The following is a 25277-nucleotide window of genomic DNA, read 5'->3' on the forward strand; positions in this document are numbered from 1 at the left end:
TGAGTGAGCAGAAAAGCCTTCGCACAGCACAAATGAGTCCCCCCAAAAGGACGTGGGCCAAGGACAAGGCATGCAGACAAGGGCAGCAAAGTGATCCAAAGCCAGTACCGCACAACAGGTATCTCCTCAGTCAGGCACAAGGTTAAAGGGGTTGTACCGACTGTCCTCTTCCCCAGCTACAGCTACAGAGCAGGACAAGACCCCTGGAGAGAGCTGCTAAGAAGTGCTATCATTGGCAATGTTTGCCTTTGGTTACACATAAGTGCGTGGGCAGGGGGGTGGTGAGGTTGGGTGGATTAGCACCCCACTTACACCCTTCTCTGTCAGTGGGAGCTACAGCCCCAAGGGCCAAACGGACACCCGTGTTTATCCAGGAATGCTCCTCTGGCTACAGAGCAGGGCCAGTAACAGACACCCATTCTTTGAACATGCAAGTGCCACTTCCACAGACAGACACCAGTGCGTGCAAGAGGACAGCTCAGTTTCTGGTCCCTTTCCAGGCAGCCATCATACCTCACCTCATGGGGTAGGAAGCTGGCTGGGGTTTTTTTGCTGGTGGGTCTCTGTGATCCCACTTCACCTCTGCAAAAGCTGCACCTCCAGCTGAGAAGCTGCCATTCTAGTCACTTCACTGGCAGGCACTTCTCTGCCTGACCCCAAACTACAACCCACTCTTCTGCCCATGACTGGAATGGATCAGCGATTCATTGCTTGACTGAGCAGCAATTTGCACTGAGGTGATGGAGACTCCTTCACTAGGAAGAGGAGCAAATGTCTTAGTCAGCAATACTTCTGGAGGGGCCTTGAGCTCCCGACTACCTCAAGTCCACAGCAGCACCCTGTCTGAACACCTTGCTCACTGCTGCAGCCATCAGTACAGCTGCATGTTCCACTTTGCCATGTCATCACCTGAGGCTAAAGGGAAGACGATCTCCTCTTCCTCCTAGGTCGGAACTTGCTTAACACAGAGGCACCCTGGGCTGGTCTAGAGATGTTACTGCAGTAGGTCACTCTCTTGTGGGACGCACTGCCCAGAAAATACAGAAACAAGGAACTTTGCAAGCTTAAAAAAAGGGAGGAGCAGGAGAGGAGGGACAGTACAGCCACATCAATGCTTTTGCAGTTACAGCAGTATCAATAAAACTGGTGAGAGTTAGTGTGGTGGCAGCAGATTTCCAATGGAGGCCTGGAAGGATCTGTTCCCATAATAATTGCACAAGATCATGCAGGGAGGCTTGGTGCCCCCAAGCATCTGATACTGTAGGGGCAGGACACCAGATAAGTAGACCCCTAGTCTATCCTGGCCTGGCCAGAGAAAAAGGAGCCACCTAGGTAATAGCCTTGCTCTTCTGCCAGATGGAAGCACGTCCCTCATGCTCCTGCACTTCCCTGGGGCAGTAAAAGGCATCTTAAACAAGCCAGGCTCAAAGCTCAGAGCTTCAGTCTGGTGCTCACTCATGCCTCCCCTACACGTTGGGTGAGAGACCTCTTAGGCACAAGCCCTGCATCACTGCCTAGATACAAGTGGCTTGGCCTGATGAACAAGAGCCACCCAACCTACTGACCAAGTGGGACAAGGGTACTGTGGATAGAAGCCAGCCTGACATGTTGCCAGGACCAGCGCTAGGATCTAAAACCAGTATTTCGCATGCCAGCTATGCATAGCCAAGACAGTAACAGACAGTGGAGACCACCAGGGAGCCAGGGATGGAGCCCAAAGCTGCAGATACATGTGAACAAAGAGGAATTGGAGCAGCAGCTAGGGGCTGGGCACAATGCCCTCACCCAACGTGCATCAGAGAGAAACCAGCCTGTTGCCTGAGCTCCATGGAGTCAAGGTAGAAAAGAGCCAACTGAGAGGTTCACTTAGAGGACCCTGCAAGATGCCATTCCCATCAGCCTTCCCAGCACATCCTGCGCTATCAGACACACCACACTTCTGGTGACCTCCTCTCACTGGGGCTGATGGTAAAAATAAAGCAGGAAGCAGCAGCGGGACAGAAAGGCTGCAGACAGAGCGGTCTTATCTCTGCCTACCAGATCCCGCCTTCCTTCCCAGCACTGGAGCTGGAAAAAGACAGGCTGCCATGCCTGGGGACAGGAGGAAAAGGGGAGCCTAAAGCTACTGTAAGAAAGGGCAGTACAGAAGGGGCAAGGCCTGCCGGGCTGCACTTGGTCCCTGGCGTAACACCTGCACACCTGTTGTGCTGGCTGAAAACTGCAAGCCATTCATCACCCCCGTTCCCATTGCAGCCTGCCCTCCCAGCTTTGCCCCTCCAGAAAGCTCTCAGCTCTCCCACACGCTCATTAAGAAAGTACAGGGAAAATGGCAAAATGGGCTAATGGGCCAGCAGTGTGCCTGAGGGGCTTCACATGCTTGGAGGGAAAAGACGGCCCTGCTCTGAGAAGCTGTTCCTTACCCTGCAGCTTCTACCATTCAGCTCCAAACAGTGGGTACGGCCTGAGCCCTTCACACCGCCAAATGAGCACTGGGGTTACACTTGGGTTGAATAGCAAGGGCTGAACCATGGGACCTCCATGCTTCCCACCCTAAACAGGGAAAGGAGAGAAGAAAAAGCCACCATGTCTCCTGCTAACTCCTCAGTTTTGCTGGCTGCAGTGGGCTGAGGACATGCTGGCACCCAGGCGATTGATCCAGTAGCAATCACCTCTCTGAAAGCTGATGCCACCTGGCCTTCAATGGCACACCTGCGAAACTAGGAAGGCCTAAATAAGGGCAGTGGAAAGCTGGTATTTACTGACCTAGGGAGCAGGCTCCTTCCTCTCAGTGCAAACGATCCTGGAACTTCTCAATGGGAAAATCAAGCAGGAATGTTCAGGCACCTTAAATGCCCTGACGGGCCAGTTTCAGTGACAAACCTCTGCTGTGCCTTGCAGTGAAGCAGTGGCTGGGAAATGCCCAGGCAGAGACGTGCAGCTGGCTTGGTCTAATCCACGAAAAGTCAGAGGTAACATTTGCCTTTTGAGGTACCCGCGCTGGCCCTAAGGGGTGGTGAGGGGAATGGGGTCACCGCACCTTGGCTGGGAGTAAACATTGACGTGCATTTACACAGAGAGTCTTCAAGTTCGGCTGCCACAGACACCGTGACTTGAAACCCCAGAACATTCCCGAATGAGCAGTTAGTACACCTGGAAGGGGGGGAGGTTTTAAAAATGCCTCAGACACTTCCCAGACTTCTATATATATATACACATATATTTAAAAAAATAGGAAAAGAGGGAAAAAAGAAAACCCACATCAGTAAACAGTGAAGTGACCAGCCTCCTCCATGATCCGGCTGACTGCAGGGCCAGTGTCGCTGCTAATAAATTAGAGGGTGGAGAGCAGCTCTTGCCCGCAAGTCTCTACGCGATGGGGAACTTCTCTCGAAAACATCCACGTCTCAAGCTGGGCCCCAGCAGATCACCGGGGGTGGGGGCGGGAATCCCTTTCGCCCCCCCGTCCTCCTAGCGCTCACTGGTCCTGCATCTGTTGCTGCATCTTCTGCAGCATCTCTTGCATCCTCCGCAGCTGTACAAAACAGGGGAAGGGAAGATCGGAGGGTGGGTGGATCCACCACAGGGAGCAGCCAGGTTGTCGGTGAGAGGGGGATTATGCCACCCCACCTTTTGTGCTGGGGCCCCAGCCTGCACAGCTTATTCTCCTGGGTGCCTGGGCTACCTTGGACTGGCTCACAGGATACGTGAGACCAGGATACATAGGGCTTGGGAGAGGCCCGGCCCCACGGGGAAGGTTGCACCTCAACCTAAACATGACTCAGAACATGTGGGCTGGTTCCCATGACAGCTGGCCCACACGGGCCCCGCTGTCCTGGGAAGAAGGGAGCTGAGGGAAGGGTGCCAGACACTGCTGAGGCAAGGACACTTATCCACAGGATACAGAGGCAGGGCAACCGTCCCATGCTGCCCTACAACGTGGCTCACCTTGGTGAAGGCAGCTCCCAGGGCCTGTTCACTCCTTCCCGTCACCCCAGTAATAATGCATCAGAGCATCAGGCCCAGCGAGAAGCTGGTGCTACATACTGACACGACAGCGACACACAGCTCGGCTGTCTCGGGGAACCATGGGTGGTCTTAGGTCGCATTTCGGCCACTCCTGGCTCTTGCCACCACTTGCTGGACATCAGGGCCCTTATAATCACAGCGACTGAACAGGGCAGAAGGAAATGGACCCGGCAGAGAGGATGGGGCACTTGCCTTGGGTGGTCCTGACAGGTGCGAGAGCATCTTAGCGAAAACTCTCTAGTCACCTGAACACAGCGGCTGCTGACAGAGCATTAGTGTCCACTTCTCAGCATGGCATTGCCACTGCCTGAGAGGGACACAGCCTCTGCAGAAGGAAAGGAACGGGGAGGTGGGGAGAGGCACACTGCAGTGGAAAGCCCCAGGAGAAACTCCTGTGATCCTAGCACTCATCCCCATGGACCCCAAAGTGCAGTGGGGACTTACCTCTTCATCCTTCATCTTGATCAGCTTCTCTGTTTCCGTATCAGGTGTTGGAAGGGGCAGGATGGGAATCGGGCTTTCTATCCTGTTGTCCTGAGTCAACTTGCTAGTGAAAAAGAGAGAGGATGAAATCAGTCCAGTCCACTTCCACCCTGGCACAGAGGAAAGGAGCACCACGTGGACATGTGCATATCCAGCCAGCTACGCTCAGCACTGACGCGGGCCCGTGAGGTGCAGTGAGGTGGTGCAGAGCAAGGGCTGGAATCCCCTCACATGCAGGCCAGGATCACTGAGGAGCACCCGGGAAGGAGGCTCTTGTAGGTATGAAAGCCACACACCCAACTGGATGGACAGCCCACCGACGGCAAGCCTCAAGTCACTAATCCTGCTGAGGCTCGATATGGCAGAGACGCTTACAGGCCAAAGTCTCGCGGTCTTGCCCTCTGTCTCTATCTGTCTAGGAGATGAGGACCTAAGACGGCCAGCAGCCTCCTGAGCTGTTGAATGCAGGCCCCTGCGCTCATAAGCTCTTTTTAACCAGAGGGATCCCAAAATCACTACTTCGAGCCCTCATCTATGGCAATACCAAGGGCACCCAGTAGCACACTACAGGGGAGACGAGGGCGCTGGCACTGCACTGCAACTACAGGGGAGTAGATCGAACACAGAAAAAGAACCATGCCCTGCACTACAGAGGAAAGCAAAATCCCCCTCAGCCTCTGCCAGACTCATCTAAGGGGAAAACGCCTCCCTGACTGGCAAACAGGGTGCCTGGGGTGCCCCTGAGCAGAAGAGCAAAAGTTTCTAGCTGAAACCTCTGCATTTTTATCACCAGCAAGAGCAGGAGCACACCCTACACAGAAACCCATAGCCTTAGCTGTGGCCACCATTGCCCACCCCCTTCCACACATACACACACACACACGCGCGTGCGCACACATGCACCCCTTTTTCTATACAGATCAAAACATGAAAGCAACTGAATTGATGCGAGTCAATCTGCAAGGAGTGAAACCCGCTTGGGAAAGAACAGGAACTGCAGCGTGCCAGGGTGCCATTGTATTCTCTCACCACCTGGTGGCAACAGCAGCTCATTAGTCAACCACCTCCCCAGCTGTCTGGGCTATTTCACTACAGAAGGCTTTATCTAAATTGACTTTCATCTTAAAAGTTCAGCTGAATATTGGAAACGATGACATCATCACCCCTGATTCTCACAGCTTTGCACGAGAATCTGAGACCCTGGAAATGTGTTGGATATAGAAAAAAAGATGGCATTTTTAAAAAGTGCATTTTTTAAACTACTTCCGTTAAGGAATTTCTTCTTAGCTACTCCTCGATTTATTTAGTGATTACTACATTCTGTACATAAACAGTATTTAGGGAAATACACCATTTCTCTCAGATCTCTATAGTTACTTCTGCTGGGTCTCAGGCACGTCCTTCATTAAAAATAAAAACAGATTGTCTGACAGACAGTAAATTATAGGGGTCTGTAAAGCTAACATTTTCAATAAAATTTGAAATTTTGGAGGAGAGAAATGGAGGGTTGTTGGGGTTTTTTTTACATGAAATTTCTAAGATCATTCTCCCCTACCTTCTGACCTGTTTGAGCCTGCAATAAAAATGCAATGAGCTATGACAGGGTAACACTCTGGGGACACATGAAAATGCAGTAATTGGCCCCTGCTTGGGCAGAGGCATTGTCAAAGAAATGGCAGCATCTCAGTTGTCACTGAGACAGGGCCACAACTGGGGAGGATACAGGCACTGAAACCCACACAGGGCCTCCCTACCAGACTATGCTTTGGCAACGCAGGCCCTTAGGGAGATGCTGTATTCCCTTCACTGGGCCAAGTTTTTTTTAACCGACAGAAGTTCCTCCAAGAAGCACATTTCTCCATGGACCTTCCCCCAAGGCTGAGGATGGGAGCATGGGGCAGTGGCCTAGGCTCAGGAATCCCTTGGGGTGATCTTACACTGTGGATATGCTATGGCTCGCCCATGTCAGCTTCTAATTTTGCCTCTCGTGCACCTGCATGTTAAGTGCATGTGTCCAGTCCCTGGAACACCTCACTACCACCCCATGACATGCAGCACATCTGGGGCCTTACCTGGTCATCTGCTGGATGCACTGCGCCCGGTAGTTCTCATAGTGAACATCACAGGTGACATCTTTCAGGTCATGCATGTGCGTCCGGATCAACATGTTCCTCAGCTTCACAAAGTCACAGTGTGCTTGGTTCTCCACTAGAGAAATAGCAACAAACAGCACTTGGACTTCACATACAGCAAGCCCCAAGGGCGAGCCGTGACCTCTTCCGCCCTTCCCAACATCCAGGTCCTAGCTCATACTCCAGTTCCTGCAGGGTCCCTTCCACTTGACCCATCACTCAGACCTTCCCCTCCCCCTCTTGCTCCTTTGTACCCCCCATGCCAAAGGGTTTTGGCCCAAGAGGCTGCTTCTCCACAGGTGAGATACTGGGGCACTCCGGCTCCAGCCAACAGTGCCCTGGTAGAGGTAGTGCCTGGGCATTTAAAAGCAGGGTCCCTTGCCCTACAGCTTGCTTCCTTCCTTGAGTCACAAGAGCCTGAACTCACTGGCCTTCAGGCCAGGCTGCTGAAACCAGGCACTGCTGGAGCTTTGTTGAAGGAACTGAATGTATGCAGCCCACGAGGCAGCCACGCTCTGAGGCAAGATGTTGCCTCAGAGGTGCGTGCGATGCACCTGCGACGGGCTTGCTGTCTGTAGCTCACAATGGAGCATGGGAAACAAACTGCCCTGGGGAAGCCCAATCCACGTGTTTCCCTTTGGCCTGACGCAAAACCCTTGGACATCAATTGCTGTCTTTCCATTGGCTTCCATGGGCTTAGAGTCAGCCCCTAGTGTCACTTGCTTCCCCAGAGAGGAAAGGCACTGCAGGGGGGGAATCCACAGACAGGCAGGGAGGCCAGGGTTGTGCACCATGCAGGCACAGTCTCTGCAGGCTGAGTGTGTTCAGAGTCACCACTGACAGAAATCACCGCTGAGATCACTTCCACAGCTCCCTTCCCCGCAGCTGGCAGTTTTACTTCTCCTTCATCTGTGACTTCAGTCCAGGTTTTCCAGTGAATTGGTATGCTTCCCTTCTTTGCAATTTAAACCAGCGCTTGCTTTATTTCAAAGGACCAGTCTGAGGGGAAGTTAGGTCTTTATGAGACTCATTGCTTTGCTTTCATCTGTTAGCTGACCTCTCTGAAAAGTCCAGGGCAGCCAGGCTGTGCCACACCAAGGGTTTTGCAGACTGGCTTTCCTTCCACATACAAATGCTTCAATGCTTCTCCCCAGCTCATCAAACAGCCAGTGCTGGTCACTAAGTGCTTCTGAGCTGCCATACCACAGCAAGGTAGCTAGGTATGCAACCTGAAAAAACACCATCATCTGATGGTGACAAAACAAGTAAACAGGCAGATCTGGGGAGGAACACTGAATCAGGAGCAAAAGCCAGCTCACAGTCACACTGCTCAGGGGCTTTCCACAAGCAGGGGAGAATAGGAAATCGTAGGCAGACTTGCAGTGAGTCAGCACAGCCCTCTCCCTGTTTACTCCCTGGCACTGGAGACATGGTAGAAACATGTCTTTAATGCCTGGGAGCTGCTTTTGCCAGAAACTGGCATTGCAGTTTAAAAAAGTGGTTTCCTCTAATTCAAACCACTAATTTTGTGCACTAGGGATGTATTTTGGCAACACATGCTAGCATCAGTCTCACCTAAAAGCAGAACAGTGGGGAGATAATATGGCAAGTCAACATATAATCACTGCAGCCAGCCTCTGGGAGGGGGTTGCAGTAACATCTCCCATATCCCCTTCCCAGCTTGGTGCTGTGTGTTTAGGTCTCACCACATCCATTGCAAAGACAGCAGCAGCAGCAAAGTCCTTTACTGGAGTGCAGTGCTGAAGGGTACAAAGCTTAGCTCCATTGGCAGCAATGGTGCCTATGGGCAACGCCCTGCCTTCCTGAGCAGGGAGCAGCTGCTTCCTCACACGCTAACTCCTGAGTCAACCCTATGCAGGAACAACAGGTAGAGAATCTCTCTCCTTTGGCCAGAGTGCTTCCATGATCGATATCCGTCATGGAGAGCCACATGGCATCAGTCCCACCAGTCTCAGTGCCCTTGCCCGTAAGCTACAAACACACACAGGCCATCAGTGGGCTCCAGAGCTGAACAGTCGAGCAATCACAACACAGCACTGAGCAGCGCCCGCCTCAGCTGCAAATTCTGCCCTGGAGCTGGCACTGAGCAAGTCCAGCTTCCACTGCAGGGCTGCTGGGATCAGAGCATACCTTCCACGATGCCCCAGGGATACAGCCGCCCACGGACTCTCTGGCCTTTGGCCTCCACCACTGTGTTACTGCCAATGACAGCGAAGGGAGCGCTCTCCTGAAACAAGAGACAACAAGGAATTGTGAAGCCTGGAACAGCCCAAATGGGCTTGTGTACAGTTCAGGTGGGAGCCCTGAATAGTTCAGGTTTAGAGACAGAGATATTCACACTGAGATGGGAGCTGAGAGGACCGGCAAAGCCCCAGGCGCTGCCTCTGGTAGTGTTTCCAGCAGCGGATCAAACAAGCAAATTAGCTGATGAGAGGCTGTCCTTCCTGGAGGGACCATCTCAGTGGGATGTGGGCTGCATATCTGGTATATTAGGAAATCTCAGCCTTAGTGACTCACTGCACGCAACAGCTGGATGACATCACTATTTTGCTCAATTAAGTCATCGTGTGCCTTCCTTACCTTCAGCTCTCTGTCTTGCTGTTTGAATTCCTCATCTTCATCCGAGTCGCACTCTGGAAACTGGTAAACTTTAATCCCAAACTTGTCAATCTCTTCCCGGATCTATTTCCATGCAGGACAATGGCAAAGGAAAGACAGCACCACATGGCTCATCAGCATGACAGAAGAGAACACCCCAGCAGAGTATCTACAACTGTACAGCTCTGTGGCTTTTATGGGAAAGGGAGGGGGCCTCACAAGGTCAGGAAAACAAGTGAGAAGCACACTGCTGTGGACCCTCGAGAGCATCCTTGGAGAAGCAAGGTCTCTCTCCTAAGATTTCCAGTGTTCCTGGAGGGGCAGGGAGAGGATGGGAAGCGTGGAATAAGGCAGGACACTGCAGAAGCCAAACTCTTTGACTTTTTTTGAAAAGGGCCAGCCAGGATTGGCTCCTGAAGTAAGATACTTGTGAATGGATGGGAAAGGGGGATTCTTGGATCATTTTACCCACTGTCCATGGCTGCTTTGGGGCCACTGCGTCTACAGCCCTAGTGAACTCTGGATTTGGACCCCTCTGCCCTGATAAGGAGTGGGGTGAAGGACCTGTTAGTGCCTGGCTGGCTATTACAGTGAAAAGTCATGGGGAGGGACTCCACTGGCCTCCTTGGACCCCGACCCCTCTGAAGCAGCCCATTCAGCTGGCTGGAGAAGCCACAATGACCCCTCTCCTCTCAATGTACTACCGTTTAAGGATCATCCCACTTCAAGAAGAGATGCACCGTGCCTCACCCTCTCCTTCAGCTTTCGGATCTCCGAGGGGATCAGGCAGTCCGCTTTGGCGATCAGAGGCACAATGTTGACCTTCTCATGCAAAGCCTTCATGAATTCGACATCCACTGGCCTCAGCCTGCAGTGGACATGTGGAGTTGCAGCACTCAGCAAGGAGACACAGGAGCTCACTTCCCTCTCTAAGAGGGCCGGTCCAGGTCACTCCTCGGGCTATGTACCCTCACGCGAGGAAGCATGGAGCTAGACCAACCCAGCCCAGCATCTAAGGCACTGGAGCCTCAAATTCTGTGAGCCACGAGGGCGAGTTCCCAGGTTCAGCTACGGCTGTTGTGAACGTGCCATTTAGAGCCCAGTCGCTACAGCAGCTCAGCCTGTTGAGCCAGATAGCACGGAGTACAATTCACTCCCTACCGAACATGTGCTGTGGCCTTGAAACCAGGTCCCACTTCAACTGCCTTTTGTAGCACAAAGACAACAAATCCAGCAAACTGAGTATCCCAGCTATGCAAGTCCTCTGGGTCGGGCTGCCACTGTATAAGATAGCATCTGAATAGTCTAGAGGCAATAGTCAGCTACTACTGCCATCACCTAGTCATGTGCCGAGTGCCCCTTGGCCAGACTAGGTTTGTGTGCTGCTTTAATCCTCCTGCTCTCCAGGAAAGCAGCAACAAGCTATAGGCTTTGGGGCCCTCCAGCATCAGTGCCCTCAACAACAGCCTCCGACCCTCAGCTACATAGACTGTGGACAGATTCTGCACAAGAAAATAAAGATCATGGGAAGGAGTCTGCCCCACCACCGAGTAACATTAGCAGGAGTCCCTGAGATCCCACACACCCTGCAGAGAGATGTGCCCCTGCCCTGTAAGGGGAGGACAGCGAATGGCAGCCTCACCCGTGCCCAAAGGGCGAAATGAAGTAGAGGCAGCAATGCACGCGGTTGTCCTGGATGTTCTTCCGGTTCAAGCCACTCTCATCACGGAAATACTGCTCAAATTGCTGGTCGATGTAGTCAGTGATGGGCTTCCAGCTGCAGGGGGGGGCATTGCAAGCACACAATCAACCCCATGTTTAACAAGAGTTTCTCAGCTGATGTAGATCAGGACGGTTCTACTGACTTTATTGGGGCTACACAGACCTGCCTGGTACAAAGATCTGTTCATGGCTGTATTCAATAAATTTTTTGCATGCATATCCCAAAGCTTGTAGGACCTCTGGGACAGGAGAAGCCTCAAGGACAGGAAAGGCTGGATATCCCCTACTCCCCACCTCCCTCAGCCTGGCCCCCAAGTCCTGGGCAGTGCTCACAGCTGAATCTGTCCACGTCCCTCCAACATGGGAGAGAAGCATTCCTCACCCTCACACTGCTCCCATTGCCCAGAGGAAACCACTAAGACCCAGAAACAGCAGCAGGACCAAAGCACAGCATCTCAGCCCCTCTCACCACTCCGTGTTGTTAACAGCATCTCCAAAGCCCGGAGTGTCAACAATGGTCAGCTTCAGCTTGACTCCCTTCTCCTCAATGTCCACGGTGTGTTTCAAGATCTCCACAGTCTGGTTGATTCGCTCTTGGAACATGAATAGGGGAATTAGGTGCAGAGTTTCGCACAGGGCATCCCGCACACTAACCCTGCACTTGGACCACTCCCCCAGTGCAAGGCCCGGTCCCACAGCACTACGCTATCCAAGATGATCTGAGCAGGGTTGTCAAAGAGCCCATAAAACCCAAGTGTTTTATCCAGAGTGGCTGTTCCAGCGCTAATGGAAGCTGTACTCTGGGAGCTTCATTCTCCCATTCTCATTGTTGTGCCGAGGGAAAGGAAGTCTGGTTAAGCCTATAAAGGAGAGCAGGGGACACGAGGCACCATGGCAGCAGTTCAAAACATGCATATTTGGGTTTTCCACTTTTCCAGGGAAATGCTATGTACAAAGCAGATGGCTTCCATTAAAATCTGTGCTTAATCAAACCCACTTTCCTGTCAAAAAGCAGCTTCAGTGTAACAAAGTCTGCACAAAGCTCTTGCGCACATTTGCTGGGAATTCCCTGTTGGCTTCATCAATGTGCCTCTGTTTCTGAACAGGCCAGAAGGGGCCTGAGGAAGAGACAACTCTGAACCGGTGAGAAGGATCAGTATCGTGCTCATTTACCACAGCAGTTGGCAGAACGCAGGCATGGAGGTTAGGTGGCTTTTCAAACTAGCACAGTGAGACTGTGGCATTGTCCTGACTTCAAGTCCTCAGCTCTAACCATCTGCAACAGCACCTCTCAAAACTGTCTAGTGTCCCTCAAACCACGTGCAGACACAGTCCCTGGGTGACCATATTTATACCACGGGAATTGCTATGCAATATCAGCCAGCCAGAAAGGCCTACCAGAGGCAGCAGCCAATACCTGATGCTTTCAAGAGAAAGCGAACACCCCCATAATGCACTTTTCTAATGGATCTAAATGGTCAAACTCTGAAAAAGAACCCACACTGTTCATTTTCATTAAGAAGCAGGCACTCCTGTGCCCCAGAGACTCTCCATTGCGGGGCTTCTGCATAGCTGCCCCTGAAAAGCTGTGGGGATGGAGGCCCTTCGAGAAGACGGATGATGGGCATTTTCTGCTGGCCTACCCATCCCACTTCCTCATTGACAGAAGTGAAGCAGGCAGATGCCCTCTCCTGTCAGCATAGCTGCATCCAGGCCAGGCAGCTTTGCTGGCATGACTGTGATGGCTACAGGGTATAACTTTTTTCACAGCCCTAGCTAACATACCTACGCCAAAAATACCACTACAGTGTATATAGGGCAGATGCTGTCTCTCTCACCCCACCCATCCAGGAGTGAGACACCAAACTCAAGAGCTGAACTCAAAGACCCTCGTAGTATGGCAACAGACAACTCTTCAGCCTACTCAGCAACTGTACTTTGGAAGGAAGGAAAACCCTAAAGCTGAACCACAGCCTCAAACTCTTCTTGCCCTAATACCAGAAGCTGTACATCCGCCCAAGGAAAATGGGTCAGGAAAGCATGAGCCAGTCTGCAACCATTGCTGACATAAAGCAGGAGTGTTGGGTGTTCAAAGACAGCCAGTTTAGTGCCTGTGGAAGCAGCCAGCCCCTGGTGGTCCCTCCCCCGGGCTTCACTTACCCTCAGCGTTGAGAAGTTTCCTGTCTTTGTACAGGTCTGTCAAGAACAAGCTATTCACCAGGGTGGACTTGCCCAGGCCCGACTCTCCTATTGGACACATGAAAAAGAAAAAACAACATAATGTACAAAGTGGGTTACAAAAAAAGCCTTGAGGCGTCTCAAAACACTGGATCCTGCACCAAGGGAAGCCAGAGATGGGAACCTGTTGGGGTTGTATGTAGTTGTTACATTTCTCCAGCAGCAGGAGGACCTTCCCAGCATGATCCCTCTGTCCTTGAACACGTGTTATCCCAGCTCCTCCCCATAGTCCCTAGCTATCCAGGGCCTGCTGCTCTCAGGGACACTTTCTGGCAGAGAAGGGGCAGTTACATCCCATACTCAAGCAGGCTGATTGCAGCCAAAAAAAAAGCAGAGTGCTTCCTCCGAAGGAAGCGTCTGACTGGGACACAGACCAAGGGAGGGAGGGCTCAGGAGTCAGACAGGAGGAAGCCAGACAGGAGAAAGGGGTCTTTCGGCAAAGTGGGGAGTGCCAGACAGCAAGTGCATGCAGAACTCCTCACCATCCATCTGCTAACCCGCTCACAGCCGGGGCTCTTGGGCTGGGGAGGCAGCGGGGTTTGTTCTGGTTAAGCAGAAGGCAAACAGAAGCCAGGGTTAGACACAAGGTGAAATCCTGTCCCCTTTTTAGATCAGTGGCTGAACTTCCCTTGACTGGACAGACCTGAGCCAGCAGAACCGTCTCAGTACCTTGGGGGCAGGACACAAGCCTGGGACCTGATTCAGCCCCCCCAAGGAGTCTTGCTCCTTTTAATGGGATGCTTGCAGCCCAGGGTGTTCAGCTGTGTGAGCATCAGTGGCTGAGGCAGGTCCCAGGGACACAGAAGATGCTCTCCCAACTCTCAGCCCAGCTGTGACTGGTCCTCTGAGAAGATGGGCTGCTGAGCAAAGGCAGAGTGGCAAGGAAGTCTCACCAGCAACCATCAAAGTGAAGTCAAAGCCCTTCTTCACGGATTTCCGATGCACCTGGTTGGGCAGGGTGGCGAACCCCACATATTGCTTCTCATGGTCCTGTAGGAAAAGGGAAGAAAGGAATAGGTCAGGGAGGTACAGGAAGCCCAAGGGGTCCTGATCTTGTCCCACACACCAAATCGGGGGAGGGAATCAGGTGCTCTAGCATTTTGGAACTGAATGGGGGAATCAACCCCCACCATCTGCAGCTACGCAGGGAATGGGAAAGTGCCTACTTCAGCGTGGCAGGCTCCTGAGCCCCCAGAGGTCTGAGGTGCCCAAAAGAGGCTTGGGGAATGGTGCTGCATGCCCCACAAACACCGCGTTTTACTGGCTGCTATTTGCCAGGTCCTTGGAAGGGCTGTTACTCCATCCTGTTCTGCACTGGACAGCCTCTCCTTCCCCAGCTGCAAAAACACGGTAGCATCCACCTACCCCAACTTTCCATGAGTTCCCCGAGTCCCTTTCCTCTTCCCGCTCCTGCCAACAAACCTACGTGCCTCATGCACATACAGTCCTTGTCACATATGGCCCCGAGGGCCACCGGGCTGTTATTTTTATGGGTTCCCTACAAAAACAGGCCAGCATCATGTGATGGACAAGCCACAGCTCCAATCTATTACGCTCCCCAGGGCTGCCCAGGCTCTGGGGCTGTGTATAAAAAGGCCAAGAGCAAGGATCAATGGTCTCAAATGGCAGTACGGGAAGTTTAGGTTGGATATTAGCCACCTTAGAAGAGTGGTGAAGCACTGGAATGGGTTACCCAGAGAGGCGGTGAAATCTCCATCCCTGGAGTTTTTTAAGGCCTGGCTTGACAAAGCCTTGGCTGGAATGATCTAGTTGGGGATGGTCCTGCTTTGAGCAGGGGGTTAGACTAGATGGCCTCCTGGGATCCTTTCCAACCCTAATTTTCTATAATTCTATGATGAATTGGTCTCCACTCCCTTTATCAGGCTTTTATTTCTTGCACTGTCACCTCCACTCCTGACTAAGTAATGGGAAACACCAACCAGCTCTAATAGTTATTTTAAAAAAACAGTCAAGTATAAAGAGCCCAGAGAGTGATATGAAGTCACAGGGCCAGAGAACATCTCCAAGGCTGCTGGGGCTCCAGATGTTTGATCCAAGAAGGGACAGATCCAGCTGGACCTGCCAGCTCTTTCCCATTACAGATCCTCAGCACATGTCTACATCACACATGTATTTTCCAGCAAAGACCTCCCCCATATGGGAATACCAGCATGCAGCATCCATCAACAGGTATCTCTCCTGGCCAGCAGTGAATGTACATGCCCATGGAGTTTGTAGTTCATAAGACAGCCGTATGTGTTCAGAGTTGCGTGTGAAGAGCTGCACAGTAGCATGAAGCTTTATTGGGCCTACAAGCTCATGAGCAATGCCACACACTCTGAGTGCCACTGACTGGCGCTGTATCTAACTGTGCCTTCTCCTGAGTGCTCTTATCGGAGCCTGCGAGCTGTACAGGCATAATGCAAGTGTGTAGCATGCACTGAATGGCTGCATCATGTGTCAGATAAGCCCAGTCTGTGAGAAAAGACACTGCCAGTCACTGCACACGGAAAGAGGAAACTTCATAAATTCATACCAGGGTAGAAGCTGCAGGCGTGACGGACACTGCAGGCAAACAGGTACTGTGTGTAGCCTGCCGCCTTTGTGAGTCACTTTCAAAGATATGCTGCACGCATGGAACAGGCCTGTGGCATAAATGTATTTTCAGAATGGGCTAACATCCCAGGCAGACGAAACTCAAGGGTGCACTCGCATCAGCAGATTCATTTCCAGGCCTAGCCCAGCCCTCCTTGGCTGGGAAGAACGACCCACACTCTCACTGTTAACATTGGCTTCCAGATGTGGCAGACGTTCCCTGTGGAACAGCAGACTCATTTACCTGCTGGTGCCCCTAAAATTCGAGCTCAGCTCGGCAAAGCCCCATGAATGCAGTATTCATAGCTCTTGCAGTCAGGGAGGAACTGCTGGTTGTGCACAGCTCCGGGTATACAGAGGCATCATTCTCTCAGCCAAGTCTGCTCCATCCTCACTTAGTAACAGTTTCCTACAGCCTGACTGCAAGAACAGCCCAGCACACAGACTGGGCTACACGCATACCCCTCTCCAGTGTTATACGCAAACCCCCTCCCCTCCTCCAGCCCCAGCCAGAAAGCGGGCGAGGACCTTGGCAAAACTCACTCCTTTCTTACATGTTTTCCAAGTCCCAACCAAAAGGAAGCAACAATTCACCAAACACCAAGCTGGAGACATCACAGATTCTGCATATCAAAACTGCGTCCCGAGAATAAACAAGCAGCCGGGATTCTCGCCACGCAGACAGAATCAGCACGGCCAAGGGCCTCTCGCAGCTCGGTCCCAGCACTGACACAGAGGTTTCCGCTCATACACAATGTTTCCCCCTTCCTGGCCATCACGCACAGCTTGCCAAAGAGAGTCTGACAGGACCCGCATGCAGGAGGTAACTTGGCCTCGCCAGCTCCATCATATCCGATGCACTGTAAAAGACACAAAGCTGGAACCGTGCAGAGCTTTGGTCCGTCTCGCCTGCCAGCATTTTGTCCTGTAGCCAGGCATAAATCAGCATAACGCCCCTACTTCAAGCAGGTTTACACACTCTAAGAATCAGTCCTGTTCCTATTCTTTACTTTCAGCCCAACTATGCAGTGCCTGGGACAACTGCTTGCAACAAAACCAACCCCTGGCAGGGATAGGCCCAATCTGGAGTTCTTTGCAAGTTGGGGGAGTTTATGGGACACGCTGACATGCTGACCACTAAACCCTGACAGAGTGGCTCAGACCTCGCCCTTCATGTGCTCAACACCACCACGGTGAGACCACTGAGTACATTTCAGCCATGGCCTGATGTGCCTCTTTGCCACCTCACAGTTAATAGAGACACAAAGGGCTTGGTGACACCATTCCTCAACAAAGCCCCGGAGTGCTGCCCTGTGGGCACTCCCCTCCCACTCCCGCGCATGCTGAAAATGAGGCCACGGGGCCACCTTTGAGCAGCCCTGGGAACATGCTTGGTGCTGCCCCTTTGGCCTGCTTAATGATGCATGCTTGGGGTTGCTCAAAAGCAGCCACATTGTCTCACTTCTGGGATCTGGCACATGTGGGATCAGGTGGGGCCATGACTCATGGACAAAGAGATAGTGAAGACAGGCCCTGAGAGGGACCAACAAACAAAATCCAAGAGAAAAGCCCCAGGCCCCCAGCACTGCTCCCAGACAAGGGTTTCATTAAGAGCTCTAAAAGGCCTTGATACCCCACATTACAGGGGTGGGCAAAGCACAGCCCGTGGGCCAGATGCAGCCCACCAAGTCATTCTATCCAGCCTGCTGGGCCCTTAAAAAATTTCGAAAATTAATATTTATCAGCTCCTGGCTGCCTGTCATGTGGCCCTCAATGGCTTGCCAAAACTCAGTAAGCAGCCCTCCACCTGAAATAATTGCCCACCCCTGCCACATGACAACCCTAGGAAGCAGAAGCAGCAAAGGAGCAAAGGGAAGGGACATGGGGGAAGGGGGTGTGCAGTGCAGAGAGGAGCAAGGCAGTGGGAGGAGTATGGGAGAAGGGACATGCAGAGTGACAGGGGGCAGGGAAAAGGATGCATGGAGCAGGTAGAGCATGGGAAAAAGGACACACAAAGCAGGGGGAAACGGGGTGCGGGGGGGAATGGTTGTGGCTCTGGCCCTGACCCAAAATGCAGGCTGGAGCTAGAGCCACCTGCTGCCTGTGCCAGGTGCTCCATGCTCCCAGAAAAGATGAAGCCACAGTAACTCCAAAGGTAAGTGGACAAGGGCAGGGGCCGAAGGGGACAGGCATCAGTGGGGGAGAAGTGGCAGAGTGGGAAAGCACTGGGAGAGGGAGAGGCAGCAGAGAGACAGGTGGGAGGGGGAGTACAAGTGGCAAGGAGGGAACAAGGGAAGTGGGGTAGGCTGCCTGTCCCCAGCTACTGCTTTCCCTGGGAAAGTGGTGGGAGGATATGAATTTAGGAGGAATCTCCAATAACTAGATTTTAGACACGGAAAGTTAAAATGAACGTATAATCTTCCAAGTCTAGAATCTAGTTGTGGCAGGGAGGAGGAGCATCTTGAATTCAAAGACAGGTAAATATGATCCCAGGTGACTTCTGCACACTGGACTCCACTGGATTATGAAGGGTGACTACCTGTGAATAAATGCTGACGGCGCTCCTACAACACGTTGCAAAAGTCCAGTACAAACCAGGCGAAGAAAGGCAGGAAACGTGGGCGTGTCAGCGTCAGCTTGCAAGAGGGAACTGGGCGACTTGATCAAAAGAGTCCTGTCTCTTCAACGTCCACAGCACACCAAAGCTGTTCCACTTCGTGGCTGCTTGACTTGCGATTAAAGTGTAAGTCAGTAAAAGAGGAGTCCTCGGAGAACAAACCACATCCTAACAAGTGAGCAGCGGCGTTGGTCAGTAATACGCCAATGCTGGGTTCAATAGGCAGACGTCTCCCTTAAACTCTTTGGAGGTGCTCAAGCTTTGCATGTGTTGCAGGACTGAGGTCTGAGTGGACACCGAACAGTGTCTAGAAAGTGTAATCACCAGCTCCTGCCTCAAGGGACTGTAAGAGTGGGACAACTGCAGTAATAATACTTGGCCAGAAGAGCTGATTCAGTAGATGACTTGATATCAGGCAAATGGACCCCTGGTGCAACTCCACAAACTTCACGGTATGTAAACTGGGGTGATTCTGGCTCATTTTTACCATGGCTACTCAGGCCAAGCTGGAGACCTCAGGCAAATTACAGCCCTGGTTACATCACTACATCTTAACAGAGACCGGTCCCCTCATATGGGCAACGCCTATCTGGCCCAAGGTGTCATCTTTAATCAGCAGCTCATTCACCTGACAACACATGTTCCCTTCAGCATTTTTCAAGTGAACATGAGGCTGCTCCATCCATAATCAGGACTGAGAACAAGGGGCCATGGGTGAGGAGGAGGGTGGTCAGAAGAGCTCTTCTTCCTCCAGCCTGGTGCTGCTCCGCTACTAAAAGAACATCCTGCCTCCCTGCCCGATGTGGCGAAAGCTCCCCTGCCACTTTAATTTCGCTTCAACCCTTGTCTGTGATAGTTAACAGAAAGGAAACAGGCTTAGCCCTGCTTCTGCAAGAAAGACAGCACCTTTCATTGCCAGCCGACTCCTTTAGGAGCATCCCTGGCAGGTTTCAAGAGGCCTTCCTGGGTGTAACACAGCCTTCAGTGCAGTTCTGAACTCAGAGGCCACATATGCCTCACCAGTGACTTTTCCGCCCCATACACGTGCCTTGCAAAAAGACACTAAAAAATTCAGTAGAGAAAACCTGAGAGGCCAAGAAGGGGCCTGTGCCCTGAACATACGAGTTCAACATGTCTGATCAATTGTGCACTCCGCTTTAAGCCATTTTGTCTTCCAGGCTCCTAAGCTGCACTAATACCTGTATACCTTAACGCCTGGTATGAATGGGATCAGGAAGCCACCTGAGGAGAGCACTCTCGGCCGAGCTGGAGGAGGAAGGCTGGGTGTCTGCCACACCACTGAACTGCAGTACAGCAGAATCCCTCTGCCCTGCAGACTTGGGCATCGATCCTAGGGCACCTGAAACGTTACCAAAACTCCCCTCTCACCTAACAGAGCCCAGCATTTACAGGAACCTAAAGCAACCCCAGTCACCAGGGAGAAATTAGCAGCAGGAGGAAGGCAGCCCAGCACAGAGCCAGGTCAGAGAGGTCCTTCCTGGCAGGATCCACTGCCATACCCTTCGCATACACTGTGTGCGCATCTCTTCCACCTCGCATGTACCAAGGCATCTGGACAGAGACCCACCAGCTGTGGCTGATGCCACCGAGAGAACAAGTGGAGGCTTCACGGGCCTTCAGGACCCGTCTAAAAACACAAGCATCTCCAGAGCAACAAAACTGTTTGGTCTAATCTTTAGCTCGGTATGTAATGTGCACCTCAACGAAGGTCACAACAATGCATTCTACCCATAATCAGCTGCGTCAGCCACGTACAGATGGGACAGGCAGTAAATCAAATGTTCTCCTGGGAATGACCCACAGGGACTTTGATCCAAGATGTTCAAATTGAATCTGGGCCACTGGCATTTGAGGACCAGAGCTACCGTGAGAGAAATCTCTCCCAGCCGTGGCACTCAGTCAGGTGCTGCCTCTCTTTATGCGACCAAATTCAAGGTGTGACTGTGCACTGCTCCCCTTACCTCTGCAAACTTCCCATCATGTCCCCCAGCCAACACGTAATAGGACTGCCAAGCTAATGGGCCTAATCCATCCTGGTCTTATTCCACAGGCCAGACCACTGGGTTTGGTTAGACCTAACCCTCAGCCGGAGGCCAAATGATGACTGAAGCCTGCATAAGCCCTGCAAAAGGCAGATAACAGGAAAGGAGCTATTTTATGCTCAAAGGTCACAGCAAATGCAGCCCCCTGCATGTTTTCCTGGACTGTGATTAGTGTCAACATGAGTGTGTTCCCGTCACTGCTGGCATCCCCTTTGACCAATAACATTCACAGGGCTGGAAAGCCCCAGCTTCTTGCAGCTGCTTCCACATGGAAAAGCAGAGCCAGATTTGCCTGGGGATGCAATGACAGACCTTCAGACCAGGGTCAATTCCTGCAGCCTAAACAGACTTGAGACTGAAACAACTGCCTAGATCGGAAACCACAGGTCCTGCAGCCCCTCCCCATCACAGAGCACGGCATGTAGGGGCAGCTGAAAGAGGTCACCAACTCACAGTTCAATACCCCCATGGTAGCAGGGAGAAATGCTAGTTAAAATGCAGTGCAAAACAGGTAGTGTGCATGTACACATGCACACTGCAATGCAAATTAGCTTGTACCCCATGTTCCCCCTTCCCTTGACTTGGACTGAATCAGCAAGGAGTCAGTAGATGAAATATGCCACCAGAGCACTGTCATGTGTCCCCAGCTGTCCCACTTCCCCTCTTGCTTTCCTGTTCCCTCTGTTTCAGTCCCTCTCTAGCCCCACGAGTGCCCAACCTAATCCTGATTCCACCCCCAGCCAATCTTCCCCTTACCAGCTTCTTTCCGCTCCTCTGCTCTCCAGAGCGCTCTTCCTCTGCTACACATTCCTCCTCGGGCAGCATTCTCCCCCCTCCTGTCCCTGCTGCTCCCTGGATCACACATTGCTATAAATATGCCCTGTACCTTCAGCTTGGCTGAGTGGCTTCTCTGTGCCCGAGTCCGGGGAGAAAGCAGCTTCTCCACTAATCGCTCCTGAATAATGATTGTATCCATAACCACGGCGGGTGAGACACAGAGCCACCATGGGCCAAAAAAACAAACAAACCAAAAAACAAAAAAACCCAACCCATGTGTTCACTCCCAGGCTTGACTAATTCCATAAGGCAGCCACCCCCGCCTACGCGCGCGCACACATACATATGCAGAGAGCTCGGCCCTTGTGCAAGGGAGAGAGCTCCCACAACAGCCAGCTGGCTGGAATTTCCTGTACTGCCGTCTTAGCCTGGCTCGAGGGTGGGGCCTGTGAACAGGAACAGCGAGACAGGGACTAAGTGCAGCTCTGACAATAGCCCAAGCCAAGTCCTCTGATGTGAGAATGGCCCCACAGCATGCCTTAAACAAACAGGATGCTGCCCCAGCCCAGCAGCTGAAGCCAGTTATCAGCTGGACGCCCGGTCTACCGCACTCCTGAGGGAGTCTGACTGAGGGAGCCGAGTAACGTTCTGGTCCTGTGAAGCCTGCTCTGTACCCCCCGCCCCAAGCAGCCTCGCAGATTCATAGATGTTAGGGTTGGAAGGGACCTCAGTAAGTCATCGAGTTTGACCCCTGCCCTGGGCAGGAAAGAGCACGGGTCAGACAACCCCAGCCAGGTGCTTGTCCAGTCTCCTCTTGAAGACCCCCAGGTAGGGAGAGCACCACCTCCCTTGGGAGCCCATTTCAGATTCTGGCAACCCGTACTGTGAAGAAGTCCTTTCTAACGTCCAACCTAAATCTGTTCTCCAGCAATTTGTGGCCTTTGTTCCTAGTTACTCCAGGGGATGCCCTAATATATAGAGCACCTCCTATTCCCTGCTGCCCTCCTCTGCTGAATTTATAGGCAGCCACAAGATCACCTCTCCGCCTTCTCTTGCGAAGGTGAAGAGATCCAGGTCTCTCAGTCTCTCCTCACAGGGCCTTGCCTGCAGGCCTCTGACCATACAAGTGGCCTCCTCTGAACCCTCTCAAGATTCTCCACATCTCTCTTGAAGTGCGGCGTCCAAAACTGGTGCAGTACTCCAGCTGCGGCCTGACCAGTGCTGCATGGAGGGGAAGCGTCACCTCCCTGGACCTGTTTGTCATGCATCTGTTAATGCATGAGAAAGTGCGGTTAGCCTTGGTGATCACTTCATCACACTGACAACTCATGTTCATCTTGGAGTCAACTATGACTCCAAGGTCCCTTTCCACTGCTGTGCTGCCGAGAAGGGCATCCCCCAGCCTGTAAGTGTGTGGGTGGTTCTTTTTGCCCAGGTGCAGCACTTCGCACTTGTCTTTGTTGAACTGCACCCTATTTCATTCTGCCCAATTTACTAACCTTGGGTCTGAAACTGTGAAGGCTCCACAAAAAGTTTCCTGAAGACTTGGAAACCCAGATCCAAACCTCTCTTGATCAAGATCTGGTCATTTGTGCTGTTAACCCATCTCTGTGGTTCTCTTTGATCTTAAGTTAAGGCCCCACCAGTAGACAAATGACTTTTGCTGACCCTACCTTTTCACCAATCCACTTTTTACCCTCTATGTTTTGAACCTTTGGGGTTCAGTAAAATTCACAGCCTTCCATTTTTGCAACCAAGACAAGTAGAAGTTTCTTTCAGAATCATAGGTTCATCTAACCCACCCCCCCGTATGAACACAGGATGCGTTATTCTGTTTTAATACTTTAAGCCAATAGACCCAAGACATTATATGACTCCAGGAGCTGGGGATTTAAGGAATGCACCAGATGTGATGGAGCTTTTTATAAAATTGCAAGAGACGGCAACATCAGTGGTTCAGGAGTGGCATGAACCTCTGTCTTTTTATACCTTGGGCAACCCCGTGAGCATGGCTCTCCTGAGAATATGCATGAGTCAAGCTCCACATCACACCTCATCCTCCCATTCTGGGTTATACCTCTTCAACTGCTGCAACTCAAGACATCTCTCCTGAAAGGAAAGGCTCATCCTTACCATTTGAGCACCTGAAACCAAGGCCTCATCCATACACAGCTGTTAGGAAGGGAACCTGGGTGCTATGAACTCTTGTGCATGGCGTTTCTGATGGTCCCCCATGGAGCCAATGGCTTTAAGCCTAGGGAGGGGTTAGAGAACAGTCTTTGTATATGTCCTGTGGGATACAGGAACTCAGGAAGAGGCAGAAAACAAAAGACCCAAGCTTAATCAATGCCCACACCCTGTGGCTACAGGGGAGTCACATCCCCCAGATCTTAGGGGAGGGGCCCCCAAAAAGGCTGGAAGAAGACGTATGGGAAGCTTTGCTCTGTAACTGTCCAAAATGGCATCCACCTACCTACACCACCCTCTGATAAGGTATTATTTCTGCTGAAACAGTCCAAAGCCCCGGTGGTCATGTGGTAGCTCAAGGAAACACCTGGCGCAGGGGTAAGGAGGGCGTAGATGTATTCTGCATCTCTTCCCTGGGCCTGTTTTCTGGAGAGCACATTAAGCAAGCAGCTCCCTATCGGCCAGTAAAGGCCTGCCAATCCCACCCCACTGCACTTCATAAAGTGCTTTGAGATCTGCAGAGCCTGGGCAGGAAGAAGCACTGACAGAGTTAGGAGGGGCAGGGAATGACAACTGTTCTGTGGTCCCTGTCTATGTACCCCAAAACAGGGCTGAGGGGCTACAGTTTACAAAAAGCAGTTGATCTGTGCCAAGCCCCTGCTCCCTCCGACTTCACTGTAATGTGTTCATTTATCTGAACAAGGCCATCCGAGTGCAAAGACCCACCAGGTTAACAGGCTGCTGAGTGAGCAGTGGGCATTGTCCCAATCTCAAAGATGCACATAGCTAAAAAGCAGCTGCAAGGAGCAGTGGGTCTGTGCTGAAATCTCATTAGCTCATCAAGCAGGAGCACTCGATACTTCAGTTAATGTACATAATGCTGCTCCTGTCCACTCATCAGCCTCAGACCCACCTCCAAGGCCTCAGAGAGACGGTGACTCAGGGCTGGATTTGCAGTGGGTGAAACGGAGCCCACTGCGATGCAGTTCTCCAACCGCACACAGCAGGCGCTTATATAACAGCCCTGACGTCCAAGCCAAACAGCACCAGCGCTGCCACAGGCACACGTGGGAAAGGCAGTGAAATTCCAAGGGAGAGCTGAGCACAGGGCTTCAGCTTGGCCTTAGCATACATGCTGGTGCTAGGAAGGGCTCCTCTGTGCTGCCTGGTTATCCGGCTGTGCGGGGAAGGTGGGAGCTGTATCCAGACAGGAGCAAAGAGAGTCAGGAAGCACTTTAGCCTTGGCTCTGAACTTCCTTATCTTTGCACTGGAAACCCCAGGGTCTCCACAGGAACATGGGACTGGAAGCAGACCCCTGACTTCAGCCCCTTGCGTTTGAGCCTCGCAGCTCTTTCTGAAGGGCCTGATGTTGTTTGCCAACCAGATGCCTCTATGCTGTGATATTGCAAAAACAATCCCACCCAGCCCCCCCCAAAACAGCTCAGACAGAGCGAGCCAGCAAGGAACAATTGCATGGCAGGAGGGAGAGCACAGACTTCAGCATCCTCATTGGGATCGTCAGTGAGGCACAGCCGACATGCCGCTGACTTATCAGAGCCTCTTCCCTCCCGCTCCCCGATGGCTTCATCCCTCCGGCATGCTTTGCCTTGTGTTGTTTTCATTTCTATCTCCCCTTCCCGGGAATATTTGGCAGTGACTCTCCACAGGTGAAGCAGCTCCACCAGGGCCTCAGAGAGGAGGAAGTCTCTGGTCACCAAATCTTGCTCTCACCCTGTGCTCTGCAGCTGGTTGTAAAGATAGCCCCTAGGGTTGGACGAGATGATCTATGGGCATCCCTTCCAGCCCTACTTCTCTGT

The 25277-nt window shown here is 52.1% G+C and overlaps 1 protein-coding gene across 3 annotated transcripts; it reads right to left on the reverse strand.

Annotated features, from left to right (window-relative positions):
- Positions 1-2155: 2155 nt before the first annotated feature.
- SEPT5 (septin 5) lies at positions 2156-21646 on the reverse strand. 3 transcript variants are annotated; one of them, XM_019539048.1, is made up of 11 exons: positions 21382-21646; positions 14114-14210; positions 13143-13229; positions 11452-11575; positions 10903-11037; positions 10011-10128; positions 9243-9344; positions 8793-8889; positions 6582-6717; positions 4471-4573; positions 2156-3532 (listed from the first exon to the last, which is right to left on the reverse strand). In XM_019539048.1, exons 1-11 carry the CDS (start codon positions 21469-21471, stop codon positions 3476-3478), a joined length of 1146 nt encoding a protein of 381 aa, XP_019394593.1. In that variant the 5' UTR covers positions 21472-21646; the 3' UTR covers positions 2156-3475. The 3 variants fall into 3 exon arrangements, with proteins under 3 accessions (XP_019394593.1, XP_019394594.1, XP_019394595.1); XM_019539049.1 differs by lacking the exon at positions 21382-21646 and adding an exon at positions 21252-21328; XM_019539050.1 differs by lacking the exon at positions 21382-21646 and adding an exon at positions 20415-20535.
- Positions 21647-25277: the final 3631 nt, after the last annotated feature.

Source organism: Crocodylus porosus, unplaced genomic scaffold (assembly GCF_001723895.1).
Source record: "Crocodylus porosus isolate Cpor-Errol unplaced genomic scaffold, CroPor_comp1, whole genome shotgun sequence".
Classification (NCBI taxonomy): Eukaryota; Metazoa; Chordata; order Crocodylia; family Crocodylidae; genus Crocodylus; species Crocodylus porosus.

Bases quoted from the DNA above. Each gene is read 5' to 3' on its own strand.
- SEPT5 (XM_019539048.1), bottom strand. From the start codon at position 21,471: ATGGATACAATCATTATTCAGGAGCGATTAGTGGAGAAGCTGCTTTCT. The intron at 14,211-21,381 runs GTACAGGGCATA...CTTTTCCTACAG, and splicing joins GCCACTCAGCCAAGCTGAAG to GACCATGAGAAGCAATATGT. The intron at 4,574-6,581 runs GTAAGGCCCCAG...CTTTTTCACTAG, and splicing joins TGCATCCAGCAGATGACCAG to CAAGTTGACTCAGGACAACA.